Here is a 16,688-nt window from a genome sequence, read left to right as displayed (position 1 = left end):
TTGGCCTAGTTCTTTGCCGGTGTGCTTAGGCAGGCCCCGTTCACCTTTGGGGGCTCTATATTCTTCATCTGCCATGTAGAACTTTCCCTGACCTGTGCTTTTCCTGAGTGGGGAATAGGATGATAGAGTAGTTGTAAATGAGCTTGGATGTCATCTTGGCCAACTTTTACCCAATATAGTTGTCTGTTCCCCGCTGCTCAGGTCTTTGCAGACAGTTGGGTCTGTGTAAGGGGAGTGCTTGGTGCTGAACTCTGCGGGGGGAGCAAGGCTGCTTTTCTTCTTGAACAGCTGAAGAGCCTGAGTTAGGGGAGGTTAAGAGGTCAAGTCACACAGGCTGCCAGTGAACTGGTTGCATTCTAAGTCAAGGGCATTCTTCCTCTTGAATGTCTGTGGGCTGTGCTGGGCTGTGCTGAGGCGTTTAGTAATCAAAGTGTGTGTGTGTGTGTGTGTGTGTGTGTGTGTGTGTACGGTGTGCAGAACTTGGACTGGGAGAAGTGGGCCTCTCCACAAGAGGGCCCCAGTAGGCTCATTAAAAAATTTCTCTCCTGACACAAAATGTGTGCATTTTTATTCACCCTGTTGCAAAACAAATAAAATGAATGGCTGATTTCATAGGCACTGGAAAGACAGCATGGTCTGTGCAAAGAGTGTGGTCTGGGGCCAAACTGGCTTTGACTCCTGACTCTGCCGCTCTCTGGCTCTGTGAACTCGGGCAAATTACTTAACCTCTCTGAATTTTAGTCCCCTCATGGGCAAAATGAGCAGCATATTAGAACCCCATCAGGGGGGTTTTGTTAAGAGTAAATGAGCTTAGAACTTTGCTTGGAACATAGCAAGTGCTCTGTAAATGTCGACTGTAATTATTATTAGAATTTATTTTCCTCTGGGCTACCCAAATGCTGCATTTGAATACTGGGGCGTTGGGTGTCATGGGGGTATTTCTCTTTATCCCTCAGTCCACATGCTCTTGCTATGCTTATTACAGCTCTACAGAGTGTAAGGACTAAAGCTTCAGAGCAGTGGAGAAGGTGGAGGGTGCTCGATGGAAGCTGGCTCTTGGAGCGCTTGCCTCCCGGCCTGCTCCCTCTTCTGGTGTGACTGTGCCTGTCACTATCCTGAGGCCGTGTGTTGGGGGTAGCTCTGTGCCATCATGGGAACCTGCTGTATGGCATCAGAGAATCTCCAGAAGACCCCTGAGGTCGGTTTGGTCTGTTAGCATTGTGACTCTAATGACCACTTTGAAAAGAACTGCATTTAGAGAAGTGGCCGCAACTCTCCAACTCGTAGTAGATCTACTTCATCTTGCAACGTGTTCTATCCTTGTGCCTCTGTTTCTTCACAACAGCACCCTCTTTTGAAGGGCCCTCAGGCTGCATCATTGCCAAATCCAGTGGCTTTTCTCATCCTCATTGTGACCAAGCTCTTGGCTTTGTTGCCCACAACTTGATTTTCTTAGGATTCTCTCCCTTTTTTTTTTTTTTTTTTTTAGGGCTGCACTTGCAGCCTATGTATGTTCCCAGGCTATGGGTCAAATCAGAGCAGCAGCTGCTGCCTACGCCACAGCCACAGCAGTGCTGGATCCGAGCCACGTCTGTGACACAGCTCACGGCAACACCGGATTCTTCACCCACTGAGCAAGGCCAGGGATCAAACCTGCAACCTCACAGACACTATGTCAGGTTGTCAACTCGCTGAGCCACAGTGGGATTCTCTCTTCTCTTGACCCGTGTAGTTGGGCACTATTGGCTCTTCGCCTTGATTCCTAGATCACTCCTCGTCTTTTTTCCTAACCTTCCGTTGCGGCTAAAAGCTCTTCTTGGCCCAATGTTCCTTTCTTAAGTTTTCTCCCTAATATAGGGACTCTATTCTTGTTGTTTTGCTTGTCACCTTGGGGTGATGGCACCAAAATTCTTGTTCTCTCTACCTCTATGTCTCAATAGGCATGAAGTTTCCGAAGCCTTCCTGGATCCACTGACAAGCCCTTGCTTAAGGGCAGTGATAGCTGGTTCTTTTGTGTGTAGATATCCAGAGCCTGCTGTTTCTCTTGGCTCCTTAGCTGTCCAAATGAAGACTGGACCTTAAACTCCCTTGCACCTGAACAGGATAGGTCTGGAGAGGGCCAGGCTGGGCTCCCTTTTATTCCGTCACTTTACTTGTCACTTGATTTCTTTTAGGTAGAGCCACTGTCTTTTGTTTCTGAGATTGCAGTTTCTTGCTCATGTGCTCAGCTACCTTCTTGAACGTCTGTCCTCTTCTCTCCTGGGGTAGGAATGGCATTGGTCACATCCCCCCATTTTGGAGTACCGAGTGTTAAGGAGGGGTCAGGTAGGCCCCCTCCCGAATCTATCCTGTCCCGCATTGCCCTCCTTCAAGAGCTCTGGGCCCAGCTGGGCCCATGGAGCTCGCTGGTAGGACCAGCGCCTGTCTCTGTATTGCCACTGAAAGGCCTCACCTGGGCTCTCCCTTGCAGGCTGTACAAGCAGATTTTGGCCTTGTAACTCTCTGGTCAGGCAGGGGCTTGGGACCGTGGTGAACTTTCTACCCTCCGGTGGCCTCCTCTACTCACTTGCCTTTTAGGGTGCCTTGAGTTTGTTGGGTCGTCTGCATTTGCTTGGCCCTCAGCATGACTTCATATTGGGGGCCCATGCTGTCGCCGTGACGCAAATGGTCAGTGGCTTAAGGAGGTTCCAAGTCCAGCCTCCCAACCAGTTAGGGACTAGACAGGGGTTAGAAGCCACATTTCTTTTGCAGCTCAAAGCCGCTTTTCTTTTAATTGTTGTCTACTTCTTGGCTTGCTGTTTAATTGAGGCCTTGGGGGAAAAAGCTTGTTTGCCTGACGACTCCAAACTTACTTCTCTTGTCCGTCCAATTATTCTTTAAAAATCCATTTCTTTTGCTACGCTTTTGCACATTGTACTCCCTTGTCAGGGCTGTCCTTTCCGTGTCCTCTTGGCATTGTTTCTTCAGCTTCATATTTGTTTGCTCACATTAGGCGGGAAGCTTTTGTTTGTGTAGAGGTGAGTGACTCTGTGTGTGTGTGAGTTTGTGTAGCACATCAGTAGTGATGCACGTGTGTTGGTGGGAAGAGCTCATCCTCTACCCTTCAGTTTGTGATGCAGACGATTGTTTCATAGCTGTTCCTGCCCCTGGACGTGCTGCGTGACGGTGCCGTGGCTCTCTGGACACGGAGATGCTGGGAAGAGCACTGAGGGGGGTGGGTCTGCCTCGGTGCTCAGCAGAGCACTGGGGGCTCTCCATTTTCAGTTGTGGGGCGTCTTCCTCTGACACGTTTCCTTCACTGCCTGAGAGTGGATAACCAGCAAAAGACTTTGGGCCTCGCGTTTGACATGGGGGGTCAGCTAGAGGGTGTGCAGATCCTGCAGGAGGCAGGAGCTCTGCAGCGTGTTTTACGGTCCTGAAACACTCTGACTGCCTGTGGGTCCAGAGGAAGGCATCCTGCCTAGTCTAATGATGGTGTGGTAATTACGTGCCGGGCATTGTGCTGGGCACTTTCCATGCATTGTTTTATTTAATTCTCTCTAACACTCCTCGGAGGAGGAGCTCTTACTATGCTCATTTTTCAGATGAAGAAGCTGAGGCCTAGTGAAGTGGTGTGTCCACGATCACCTGGTTAGGAAGCGGCCTCAGATCCGTCTGACTCTAAATCCATGTACTGTACTTTTCAACCTGATGTATTAAATCTCTTTGCTTCAGTTTCCTTCTTAGAAGATGGAAGGAGAAATTCTTGGCCTTTCACTTTTCCCAGAAGATTTGGGGAAATAAATACGTGAACATACACTGTAGGTTAAGAACATGAACATTTTCTAAGATGGAGTTCCCTGGTGGTCTAGTGGTTAAGGGTTCTGCATGGTCACTACTATGGAGGGATTTGATCCCTGCAGGGCCCAGGAACTTACACATGCTTGGCCAAAAAACAAACAAACAAGAACCCCTACCCAAAACACTGTTTTACGAGACGGAGCTCCATGAGTTCCCAGGCAGGCTGCTGAGGTGGCTCTGCCTGCTCAGAACACTTGTGACTGAGTTCCTGTTGTGGCTCAGTGGTTAGCGAATCTGACTAGGAGCCATGAGGTTGCGGGTTCGATCCCTGCCCCTCTCCCCCACGTAAGCTCAGTGGGTTAAGGATCTGGTGTTGCCGTGACCTGTGGTGTAGGTTGCAGACGCAGCTCAGATCCCGAGTTGCTGTGGCTGTGGCATAGGCTGGCGGCTACAGCTCCGATTAGACCCTTAGCCTGGGAACCTCTACATGCCACGGGTACCCCTAGATGAGACCAAAAAAAAAAAAAAAGAAAGAATTAGGTCTGCAGTTATAACTTGGAGTTCCCATTGTGGCTCAGTGGTTAACTAATCCAACTAGGAACCACAAGGTTGCAGGTTCGATCCCTGGCTTTGCTCAGTGGGTTCAGGATCTGGTGTTGCCGTGAGCTGTGGTGTAGATTGCAGACGCAGCTCGGATCCCTGGGAACCTCCATGTGCCGTGGGTGTGGCCCTAGAAAAAAAAAAAGCAAAAAGACAAAAAAAAAAAAAAAAAAAAAAAAGGAACACTTGTGACCTTTACCTGTTCTCCCTGTGCTCTGGCCCTAAGACTGGAGAGCAGCCATTCTCCATGGGGCCTGTCAGCTTCCAGGGTCTAGCAGTTCCACTCCTCCTTCCTCTGTTGGCTTCCTGCCATCCTTATGCCATTCTTTTGTTTTCTTGCCTTGAGAGGAGATAAAAATGAAGGGAAGATGTCTTGTTTATACAGGGCCTGGTCCCCTCGTGTCTGCATTGAGAGGAGAACATGAGGCACCAGGGAGATGAGGGCTGGTGAGTCCAAGGGCCTCCTCCCACCTGCACCCCAGGCCTCTGCTCTGGGCAGCAGTAAGCTGGCAATACAGGCTGCTGAGAGCATCCACCTCTATTTAAGTAGAAGTACAGCCTACCAGTGGCCAGTTTGGATAGAAAAATGGGCATCTCAAGCACCTTATTATCTCTTCCATCCCAAAGCCCAAGGATAGTTAAGGAAAGAGTTCCTGGTGGAACACTGAAATATACTTCCCTTTCCTGGACTGAGAGGTGGTGGTGTAAGTTAGAAGAGGGCCATAAATGTCAGCTGTAGTTCCCTGTTCTGTTGAGAGCCAAGGATGATGGGAGTTTTTTTCTACAAGGTATACAAGCAAACCCAGGGTCACTGGGTGGCAAGTGATTTGGGGAGGGCACTAATTTCAGGCTAAGTGTGCCAAACGGTGCCTCAGTGGGGTTGCGTGACTTTGGCTTTGCTCAGGGTCCGAGATTTTCTTTGGCTTCTGCTGCTGCATAGGTCCCTGCTTGTGCTGGTGGGCTGTCCTGGCAGAACTAAGAGTGGGCCACTTCCCTTCCCCCTCTTCCCTCTGCTCCCCCAGCTTCAATGCAAAGCCCAGGGAAAGTTTGCCAGCTTGCTCTCCACCTGCCACTTCTTAGAAAGGACAAAGCCCAGGTTACCTAGTTGCAGGCCAGGCCTTAAGCGGACACAGGACAAGAATTTCCTCTGTGGCACAATGGGATCGATGGCATCTTTGCAGCACCAGGATGCAGGTTTGATCCCCAGCCTGCCACAGTGGATCAAAGGATCTGGCATTTCTGCAGCTTCGGTGTAGGTCGCAGTTGTGGCTCAGACCTGATCCCTGGCCCAGGGATTTCTATATGCTGTGGGGCGGCCAAATAAAGAAAAGAAAAAAAAAGAGGACGGAGGACACCATTACCCATCCCTGCATGCTACAGTCTGTACTTGTTTTCTGGGTGCTCTTGCAAAGCCTGGGCAACTGTCTCATACCTTTCTCCCAGCTCCTAGGCCTCTCCCCACGGACACCCTGACCCCAGCCATATTCTCTCTCTCTCCACCGCCCCCCACCTCCTCTCTCCGTTTCATGGAAAAATATATGGAGGCAGTGAATAGGTCAGGTGTGCAGTCCATGTGGAAATAGGGGTGTGGGGATGTGGAGGATCCATTTTTGAATCGATCTCTCATTCTTAGTATTGGCAGAAAGTGCTTCTGAGGGCGTTAGTGTGTGCAGGAGATAGAGGCTGCTGGGAGCCCTGTGGGAGCTGCCGTTTCTCCTGCCCACCCCCTCCCCTGCAGGAGGTGGGGGAGCAGCCGTTTGTGCATCAGCTGTCCCCAGCCTCTTCTTCCTCGGCCCTTTTTTGGGCCTCTTCCTTCTGCTCATTTGTCTTCTTTGCCCATGATTTCATTCTCATTTATCTCTCTTTCCCTCTTCATTTTTTCCCCCAGCGTCCATTCCAAGTGTTCATCCCTGGCTGTGAGAAGGGAGCGTCTACCTTGTGTGTGTGTGTGTGTGTGTGTGTGTGTGTACATATGAACAGCCTCGTGTAGGGGAGGGGACATCTCTGGCCTTTGGGGATGGTCGCATGTCGTCCTGATGATGGTGAGAGTCCCCTACTTCCAATTTTATTCCCCCTTTGCCCACAGCCAAGGATGCAGGAATACAAAGGTCTAGGGCGTTGTAGGACGCTCCAGGGCTGTGTCCTCTGGAGACCCACCTCCTTGGGCCTTTCTAGCCTTCTCATTCTTAGGTGACAGCCTCTGCCCCTTGTTTGTCTCACCAGCACACCTAGCGTGGCCAGGCACCTGTCCAGACCCTAGTGCTGTGCTGTGAACTCACTCTGTGTCTTTCAGTGTGATGGGGGCCCCACAGAGCCAGGTTTCTGGGAAAGCTCATGTGGCACTCAGCCGTCGCATTTTGTCTGCAAAAAAGAGGGGAGAAACTGGCAGAGAGCAAAGGCTTTTGCTGCTGGGTGAGTATAGCAGCTATTTTTAGCTCCCAAGCCTTTGCTTTTCCATTTGGCTGTGCTTTTTTAGCACAGTGCCGGTCCAGCAGGGCTGTTTTCCTCTGTGGCTCCAGATGTCCTTAGGGAAAGTTTCCGTCTGTCCCTGAGAAAGTATGGGCTGGGCACAGGGGTGATAACTTCTGATAGTGTCAGGCGGGGCTTTGGGTTCCAGTGCAGTCCTGTTACAGGACCAGTTTATTGAGGTGGAACATGGGAGTGTGTGGCAGGAATAGGAAGGAGAACAGGGATACTCCTCAGAGATGGACCCCCCATTAATTCAGCTCAGACTCTATTGAGTAAACTGCCTGAGGAGGTGAATCAGGGCTGAGTGATTAACATGTAAAGCTTTTATAAGGGTCTGGGCCGATACTGACACATGCTGAATTTTTCTTTTTTTTTCTTTTTTCTTTTTTTTTCTTTTTTTTTTTTTTGTCTTTTGTTGCTATTTCTTGGGCCGCTCCCGCGGCATATGGAGGTTCCCAGGCTAGGGGTCGAATTGGAGCTGTAGCCACCGGCCTACGCCAGAGCCACAGCAACGCGGGATCCGAGCCGCGTCTGCAACCTACACCACAGCCGCGTCTGCAACCTACACCACAGCTCACGGCAACGCCGGATCGTTAACCCACTGAGCAAGGGCAGGGACCGAACCCGCAACCTCATGGTTCCTAGTCGGATTCGTTAACCACTGTGCCATGACGGGAACTCCTGAATTTTTCTGATACTGACATGTTGTGAATTTTTCTAAGGTTTTTTTTTTTTTTTTTTTTTTTTTTTAAGTTTGTTTTTGCTTTTTGTTTTATGTTTTTCGTTCTTTCCTAGGTAATTGCCAGTTTGGATTAAGTTCTTTTGACTTCCACTCGAATTTGCTGATCAGAATTTTTTCACTACTTCAATTTGGCTGTTACAGATATTTCATTTAAGTGGAATCAGATAATGTCTATTCTTTTGCGTTTAGCTTATTTCATTGGCATAATATTTTCAAATTTCGTTCATGTTGAAGCATGTATCAGAATTTCGTTCTTTTTATGGCTGGAAAATAAATATTCTTTGTGTGTATATACCACATTGGAAAAAAAAGTCGTTTGTTGGTGAATACTCGTTTTCACTTTTTTGGCTATTGTCAGTAATGATGCGATGAACATTCACATAGAAGTATCTGTTTGAGTCAATGTTTTTAGAACTTCTGGGTGAAATATATACTGAGGGGTGGAATTGCTGGATCGTATATATACAGTAGTTTTGTTTATATATAGTACTTCTATATTTAGCTTTTTGAGGAACTGTCAGACTGTTCACAGTAGCTATACCATTTTACAGGCCTGCCAGCAGTGTACAAGAGTTTCAGTTTCTCCACATCTTCATCATTTTGTTTCTTTCTTTTCTTTTTTTTAATTATAGCTGCAGGAGTGGGTTTAAAATGGTACCTTATTGTGGCTTTGATTTGCATTTCCTTGATGATTAGTGATGTTGAGAATCCTTTCACATCCCTTTTGTCATATGTTTGTCCTCTTTGGAAAAATGTCTGTTCAAGTCTTCTGCCCATTTTTTTCTTTCTTTCTTTTTTTTTTAAGGGCTACACTCGAGGCATATGGAGGTTCCCAGGCTAGGGGTCTAATCGGAGCTATAGCTGCCGGCCTACACCACAGCCACAGCAACATGGGATCCAAGCCTTGTCTGTGACCTACATCATAGCTTACGGCAACACCGGATCCTTAACCCACTGAGTGAGGCCAGGGATTGAAACTGCATCCTCATGGATACTAGTCAGATTCGTTTTCGCTGAGCCACAGCAGAACTCCTCCTTTGCCCATTTTTAACTTGAGTTGTTTTTTTTTTTTTTTTTGTTATTGAGTTGTAGAAGTTGTTTATATATTCTGGACACTAAACTTTATCAGATAGGTGATTTGCAGATACTTTCCTAATTTCGTGAATTGTCTTTTTACTCTCTGAGTAGTGTCCTTTGAGGCACAAAAGTATTTTAATTTTGAAGGAGTTCAGTTTACTTTTTTTCTTTGATCACTCATGCTTTGGATATCATATTTAAGAAACTATTGCCAAATATGAGGTTATGAAGGTTTTCCCTGTGTTTCTTCTAAGAATTTTAACTTTTAACTTTATTATCTTTTATCCATTTTGTTTGTTAATTTTTCTATATGATGTAAGGGAAGGGTCCACTTCATTCTTTCGCATGTGGATATCCTAGAACAGTTTGTTCAAGAAACTCTCCTTTCCCCATTGAATTGTCTTGGCCCAGATTTTTTTTTTCTTCATCTTTTACTGTAACATGTATTCAGAGAAAGAGCTGGGGGTGGGTGGCATCTCATCACAAGAATAACCAAAAAAAAAAAAAAAGAGTGTAGTTGCAAAGGCCATAGCTCTGAGAATTAAAGAAGAAATCCATCTCTCTCCAGAAAATAAAATGGAGGTGGTGGTGGATTAATCCATGCCATTGTTGAAAATTAGTTGATTATATATGCAGTCATTTCTGGGCTCTCCGTTTAATTCCATTGACTGTATATCTGTCCTTATTCCAGTACCACACTGTTTTGATTCGTGTACGCATTGTAGTAAGTTTTGAAATCAGGAAGTATGAGTCTTCTAACTTTGTTCTTTTTCAGTATTTTTTTTGTTGTTGTTGTTGGTCTGGGTCCTTCCGTATGTATTTTAGGGTGGGTTTCTCCATTTCTGTAAATGTCACCATTGGGATTTTGATAGGGATTGCTCTGAATCTGTGTATGTTGCTCAGGGTAGTATTGTCATCTTAATAATATGAAGCCTCCGGTGTATGAACACGGGATATCTTTTAATCCTTAAATCATTTAAATTTTAACAGCTGCTGGTGCCTGAACTTTTGTTTGTTTTACTCTCTGAAAAGTAGTTGAAAAGCCTTTGTGGCTTGGGAATATTGAACCTTGCTGTTTTAAGGGATTACTAGTGGTATCTGTCTTCAGGTGTAATAGTGGATACTGTTTAGAAGTGAATGGTTCTAAAGGCTTATGTGGATTTGGGCCCATACCTTTTCACACACATATTGGTTAGTTTCCTTCTTTCCTCACCATAGCCAGTACCATCCTGTGTCACCGGAGAACAAGTGGATAATGAAGAAGGAAGGGACCAGGGCTGTTACAGCTCATGCAAGGGTCCTGGTTGACCGAACAGTTTCAACCACAGCATATCTCCCCATGTGGGAGATGGAGGCTTACTTTAGGTCGATCTACCTCTGTGGTAGAAGACCTGCGACTTCTGTGCAGGAAATATGTGACATCCTCTGCCGTCTGTCAGATAGGTGCCATTCTAGGAATGACTATGCTGAGGGACGGGAGAGGGTATCAGGCACAAGCTTCCTGCTGACTTTCTCTTCTCTGTGTTGACTTCCCTCAGGCCTTGCCAGGGCCTAATCCTTTTGAGGATGGCTCGTCTGGGCATTCTGCTGGGCCTGCTGATGGCCGCCTGCTTCACCTTCTGCCTCGGTCGTAAGGACTCGGTAAGTATGTTACCACCGGTGGAGGGCGCTTTGTGGGATCTAAGAAAGCCTCCGTGCCACCACGGTTGCTGTGGGAGTTTCTTACAGAAGAGGGACCAGGGCTGGGTTACAGCGTATGTCTCCTTCTTTCCCCTACCCCTTAGGCCTCTGGCCTCTTTTGAAAGCTTAGGATACAGTGATGATGCCGATAAGCTTTGTATTACATGCGTTATGTGTACTCTTACCTAATCCCCTCAACCACGCTATGAAGTAGACAACTGCAGCCATTCCCCTCAGTTTGAGAATGAGGAGACTAAGTCTCAGAGCTAGTAGGCAGCTTGGCCAACATGACAAGGCCAGTTTGTGGTAGAGCTGGAAGATCAGATTTCTCCCCGGAGCTGGTTGCCTGTGTGGTGAGCCCCAAGTAAGGCGGCTTCTTCCCCCAGTCCCCTCATCCATGTGCTTTCTCTGTCTCTGTCCCTTTCCCTCTGTCCTTTTGTCTGTGTCCTTTCCAGGCTCCTCTTAATTAACCCAGAACCTCATTGCTCAGGGTTTCTGTCACTGCCAAACGCAGGGCCGAATGCCCAAGAAGGCCCTGAGCTTGGCCTGGCTGCAGGGCGTCCTGGCCCCATTTCCCTGACCTGCCCCAGCAATAGCCTGCCCTTAGCCAGCTCCCAGTGTCCTCTCTTTTCTTTCCCTTGAGATGCCCTGATTGTCGGCACTCTTGACAGTTTCACCCTCCCCGGCCACCTTCCCCAGCCCCAGGGGTCCCACTTAAATGCTGGGTAAAGTGCCAGAGGCTTTGGAGCCGGAGCGCCTTGAAATGCAAATGATAATTGTGATGAATTTAGTACCAGTCCAGCTCAGCTGAGGTTCACCTCTGGCTCATGGCAAGCTTCCACCTTCTATCTGAAGTCATTTGTTTTCTCTGTCTTTCTCTCCACTTTGTGGAGCAGGAGAGAATGTACAGTTAGGAGTCACGAATCCTTTTGAGCTTTTAATGTTCTTTGACTAAGATCTTGTTGCTGCCTTTTTTTTTTTGGCCTCTCTTCAAGGACGATGAGAATGGGATCCTATTGGCTCCTGAGAGTGGGACTGGCCACAGCTTGAGGTTGGGGCTGTCTCTGTCATTGCCTGGCCCAGAAAAGCACTCCGATGTCTTGAGGGATCGGGGCTCTGTCCCCTCCACCCTGCAGCTCATGAGGCTCCGGCTGCCTCCCTATCATGAGGTTTAGCAGATGCACAATTAACAAAGGCATGCTGATGAATTTCCTTAAGCACTGTGTGTTAGTAAGTCCCTTTCGGATAACAGTCCAACCAAATAGATGGGTTTTCAGAGCCATAATTATTGTGGCCCATTTATATTAGCTCTATTGAGTCTAGTCTCAGAAAAATGTTAATACTGACTTTCATCAGCAGAAGCCGCCTTTATCCTTATGTCTGTTCCTAAGCTGTATCCATTTGTCATAATCTTTCATCATGTGCTAAGTACAAGTAGGAGTTGAAGCATCTTTTCTCTCATGCCATAAAAATTGCTGCCCTGATGGCATTTAAAATCCAAATTATGCAGCCAGCCACCTTCACAACAGTGAAAATGGATGGGGAAGGAGGAGGGGTGGTTATAATCCTTTTTTCAGAGCCTGGAGTCCAGGCAAATGTTCCTGGTGACCTGGAATTGTCCACCCCAGCTGCATCTGTACAGGTTAATGGCCACCTGGCAAAGGGTGGCTGTGTACGTATGGGTATGACCTGAAGCCAGCCCCCCTTTGCTGGCTCCTGCTGTGGTGCCTCCCTGGAGCGGAGTGAATGCTGGAGGAATGTGGCTGTGTGCTACTCTGGCTTTCAAAAAAAGTGGTGGACAATGCGGGAGGTAGTGGAACCCAGTGGAAGCAGCACAGACCCTTGCTAAGCTCTCTTGCCTCCTACCTTGGCAGTTTGATCATTTCTGAACTTTTGTTTCCTCATGTGCAAAACAGGGTTGGTTCCTCTCAAATTTTAGTGTAGATTAAGTGTGATTATATACGTAAAGCACCTGGTATTGGGCCTGGCACAAATAGTTACTGGATGGTCAGTACACGTCAGCAGTTACTTTTTTTTTTTTTTTTTTTTTTTTGTCTTTTTGCTATTTCTTGGGCCACTCCCGCGGCATATGGAGGTTCCCAGGCTAGGGGTCGAATTGGAGCTGTAGCCACCGGCCTACGCCAGAGCCACAGCAACGCGGGATCCGAGCCGCGTCTGCAACCTACACCACAGCTCATGGCAACGCCGGATCGTTAACCCACTGAGCAAGGGCAGGGACCGAACCCGCAACCTCATGGTTCCTAGTCGGATTCGTTAACCACTGCGCCACGACAGGAACTCCTTTTTTTTCTTTTTTTTTTTTTTTTTTCCAGCAGTTACTTTTAGTCGGGGGGTAGCCGCTTCGGTTGTTTAACTTAGGGCTCTGTCAGCCAGGCTCCTATCCCAAAATGTTACCCTCTCATTCTGTCTCTGTCACAGCATTCATCCGCCCACCGTTAGCGTTTCATTGATTCTCTTGCATCTTGAAGGCTTTGGTTTTTAAGGATCTCAGATTCGGATACAAGTATAAGGAAGTGTGACAGGGTAAGCTGTTGTCAGCTAACACCTTAGCTGGGGGTTCGTGCTATTTAAGGGGAAATTGGTGTTTGGAGTAATGATGGCCGGGGGGAGGGAGGGCTGAGGCGCCGTGAGGGAAGGGAGCCTTGAGGAGCCAACGGAGAGGGCACCAGAGCCCGGGATTTACCTCCGTGCTGACCCGGGGCTGGCTGGCCTCCCTCACCTCTTGGTCTTTGTGTCTTGTTGCGGCCCCTGCCGGGGCAGAGAGAGGGTCCTCCCTTTCTCTGGGATTGTGGTTCTCGCCTGGGCCTTGGAAGGGAGGAGGCGTGTGCTGGTAAATGTGCAGGGGCAATGTCACTGCCCTGCTTCCCTCCCACAGCACCCAGGGCGCCACCATTAGGACACACGACTAACAGCAGACACAGAAGAGAGTCAGGAAGGAAAAGAAAGGAAAAAAAGAAGTCCGTCAGAATTGATGCACGGGCTTTGGAGCCAGGCAGTCCTGGCCTTAAATCTCTGCCCTGCTTTTCTCACTGGTGTGGGTTTGCACAGGTCCTGTGACCTTGCTCCTCTGCAAAATGGGAGTAAAAGCATATGCTTTGTAGATGAACAACCCTGGCTGAGCTGTGAGGCATGGAAGGCACCTCACCAGTGCCAGGCATAAGGGTAAGGGCCTAAGAAATGGCAGCTGCTGTCTTCGTTACAGTCTAATCTCCACGATGCTGCTTGTCTTCCAGACCTTTTTCAGAATTCCACTGATGAAGCAGCGTCTAGCTTGTGGCATGTTCACAGGACTGACCTTCCCTCCGTGCTTAGCGTAGTTACCCGGCCAGATTTGGTGAGCAGGGAACACAGGGGACTGTAAAATAATGGCAGTGTGTGTGGTTTAAAATCTGGTTCAAAGAGGTAAGACATAAGAGGAAGCTGGAAAACCATTTTGAAAAGTAACAGGATTGTTGCAAGACGTGCATGGCTTTCCTAGGTCTTGAAGCATGTGGTTCATGTCTTGTTCTAATCCTTCTTCTTGAACCTACTCTATGAATCTCACGAAAGATCTAGAAAAAGAGGCTTTCTCAGCCCCTACTCATCAGAATGATCCCTCGCGTTGCCTGAATTTTGAAGGGCTTTCTGTCCGTTTCATCATCACCATTACTCTTGTCTCTTTCTGCTTCTGTTCATGTTGAGGATTTTGTTGCTCACTCCACAGCTGCACCTGCCGGGAGTTAGCTGACTCATAAAACACGAAAGCAAGAGGTGTCTCGTAAAGCTTAGAGACGTTTGGCTTGGCCGTCTTCGTGTTCTAAAAATAAGAAAATTTCACATAAAAATCTGGATTTCTGTTTTCTTTTCAAGTTGAATGCCTTCGTGGCAGTGGTGGACCAGCTGAGTAGCAGCTGTGTTTCTTAGTCAAGGCAGGAGGTTTTCCCAGTCCCGCCACTTGGGGTTGTTTTGACTCCTGGCGCACAGCACTCATTTACACCCATCCCTTCCTGGCCCCCTGGAGGCACTGAACCCGTGTACTTCTGAGGTAAATCTTGTTAATATTCTCCTCGTCCCAGGGTCTGGTGTACGGTGTTTCTGGCAGAGGCTGACCGGCATGGCTGGGCCCTGGAATACATCCACTCTCGGTCCTTAGCAGACAAGGGGTCCTCTGTTCTGCAGTATGGCCCGGTGCCTGGCTTCCTGCAGACTCGGCTACTTTTTTTTTTCTTTAAGGGCCGCGTCCATGGCACATGGAAGTTCCCAGGCTAGAGGTCAAGTCGGAGCTACAGTTGCTGGCCTACACCCCAGCCACAGCAACACGGGATCTGAGCCACGTTGGCAACCTACACCACAGCTCACAGCAATGCTGGAGCCCTGACCCACTGAGGGAGTCCAGGAATAGAACCCGCATTCTCATGGATATTGGATGCGTTTCTGCCACACCACAGTGGGAACTCCAGATTTGGCTACATTGGGCATCCAGAAGTTGGAGGAAGGCCTTCCTTGAGTCCTTTGCTGAGTGATTAGCACCAAGCCCTGGGCTAGGCATGGGCTTTAAGGTGGTGGAAGAGACTAACAAACTGCCTGCCCTCAGGACACTTAGCTTGTGGAAGTTTGATGTCCATGCCTTCAGAATGTAGGAGGCCTCCTGCCATTCTGTCTCCTCTAGTCTCATAAGCACATCTACTCTTCAGTTCCTAGGTTTCTTTTGAGCTCAGATTTGTGCAGACTTCAGGTTGAAAGGGTAGGAGGAGTTTGAGGGGCCAGGCTGCACAGGTGACCACAACCCAGACCTGACCTGCCTGAATGAAGCCATTCTGTATAGTCCCTTTTGACTGTCACAGCTCAGACTGACCTGCCCTGCCCTTACATGTGACCGCCGTTACGAGTGTCAGTAACGGTGACCTTGAGGCCAGGGCTAGTGGTTGACAAGGTAGTACGTCCTCTAACAGATGAGATGTTATTTCTCCTTTACAGATGTGGAAACTGAGGTTTAAAAAGTTAAGTAACTTTCCTGGATTCGAAAGAAATGTGGATTGAACTTTGAGTTACTGAAGCAGAGCTTAAGTTTGTTTGTTTGTTTTGTCTTTTTAGGGCTGTACCAGAGTCACATGGAAGTTCTCATTCTAGGGGTTGAATTGCCACAGCAACTTGGGATCTGAGCAATGTGTGCAACCTACACCACAGCTCACAGCAGTGCTGGATCCCCGATCTACTGAGCGAGGCCAGGGATCCAACCCACATCCTTATGGATACTAGTCGGGTTTGTTACTGCCGAGCCACAGTGGGAACGCTGGAGCTTAAGTTTTATCCACAGTGCTGTGGTCAGTGTTTCTCATTACTTGTGGTATGAAATTTTTTTTTTTTTTGGCCACACCCGTGACAAGTCAAGTTCCTGGGCCAGGGATTGAGCTCAAGCCACGGCAGTGACAACCCAAGTCCTTAACTGCTAGGCCACTAGGGAATTCCATGGAGGCCTCTTCTTGCTCAAGATGTTTTCTGTATTGATCCTTAACAAGTTCTGCAGTTCTGCCATCTAAATTTCATGGTTTTATTTGTTGTCAAAACTATTAAAATCCTGGAGGGGTTGCGCTTTACGTCGTCGTCATCCGCGCCTTCATCTTTGCTCTGGCAGCTGGCTAAAGGTCAGACCCTGACGGATCCAGGGAGCTAAGGGTGCCTCTCTGGAGCTGGGGCACTACTTGGAAGAGATACATTCCTACTTTCCATGTGGGATTAAAATAGTTTGGGAGGCCAAAATGAGATCTAGTAAAGTTTCTAGCACAGGTGGGGGTTCTTAGGAAGAATCCATGAAATATGCTTGGTATTGTTAGGGGCAGAATTGGGAGGAAGAGGGAAAAGTGATGACAGAGGAGGTGGAAGGGCTGCAGTAACCTCCCAGTGTGCCAGTGTGGCTTCTGCTTGGCGCTCTTGAGCGGAATTTCCCGGGGCTCCGGGCCTCTGATTCCGATTCCCTGGGACCTTACTGCTTCTGTGCAAGAACAGGTTCAGAAATGGGACAGGAAGGCTGGGAGGCTGGGCAGGAGCAAGATGATTAAAACTTCGTATTTGTGTCACACCTCTGTCTCCTGAGCTCAGAATGCTGTGCGGACTCCATCCCATCACTCCTCCGTGCTCTCCATGGGGCGGAAGGAAACAGGTTTTAGGAGGAAGTTTTCAACCTGGGCATCTTCCTCCCTCAGCCCAGCTGGACTTAGACCTTCCCACTTGCACCTCTTCTCCATAGATTGGGATTGTCCCAAGAGGTCATTTGTGCCCCATGGGTGCCCTGGGGAATTAAAGTACCTCTCTCCTTCCTGTGCCCTGCCGGGCTGCCTGA

General features: G+C 48.2%; 2 protein-coding genes across 5 annotated transcripts in view; one reads left to right on the top strand and one right to left on the bottom strand.

Moving 5' to 3' along the window:
* The window catches only part of SIL1 (SIL1 nucleotide exchange factor), a 231,019-nt gene that overhangs the window by 46,111 nt on the left and 168,220 nt on the right, over window positions 1–16,688 (top strand). For 2 of the 4 annotated variants that reach the window (XM_021084846.2, XM_085014772.1), the window contains 2 exons: window positions 6,674–6,792; window positions 10,207–10,309. In XM_021084846.2, coding sequence (XP_020940505.2) covers window positions 10,235–10,309 — 75 coding nt within the window. In that variant the 5' untranslated portion in view covers window positions 6,674–6,792; window positions 10,207–10,234. The remainder of the gene's footprint in view (window positions 1–6,673; window positions 6,793–10,206; window positions 10,310–16,688) is intronic. The other 2 variants (XM_021084842.2, XM_021084844.2) reach the window with 1 other exon arrangement.
* Window positions 1–16,688, bottom strand: part of PSD2 (pleckstrin and Sec7 domain containing 2) — a 684,196-nt gene that overhangs the window by 587,024 nt on the left and 80,484 nt on the right. The gene's annotated exons all lie outside the window — the stretch shown is intronic.

The sequence above is a fragment of the Sus scrofa genome, chromosome 2 (assembly GCF_054392235.1).
Source record: "Sus scrofa isolate SSC_HxYL_T2T_F1_AM1 chromosome 2, Sscrofa_HxYL_maternal_Yorkshire_Landrace_v2.0, whole genome shotgun sequence".
Taxonomy (NCBI): Eukaryota; Metazoa; Chordata; class Mammalia; order Artiodactyla; family Suidae; genus Sus; species Sus scrofa.
This window is presented reverse-complemented; position numbering and strand designations above follow the sequence as displayed.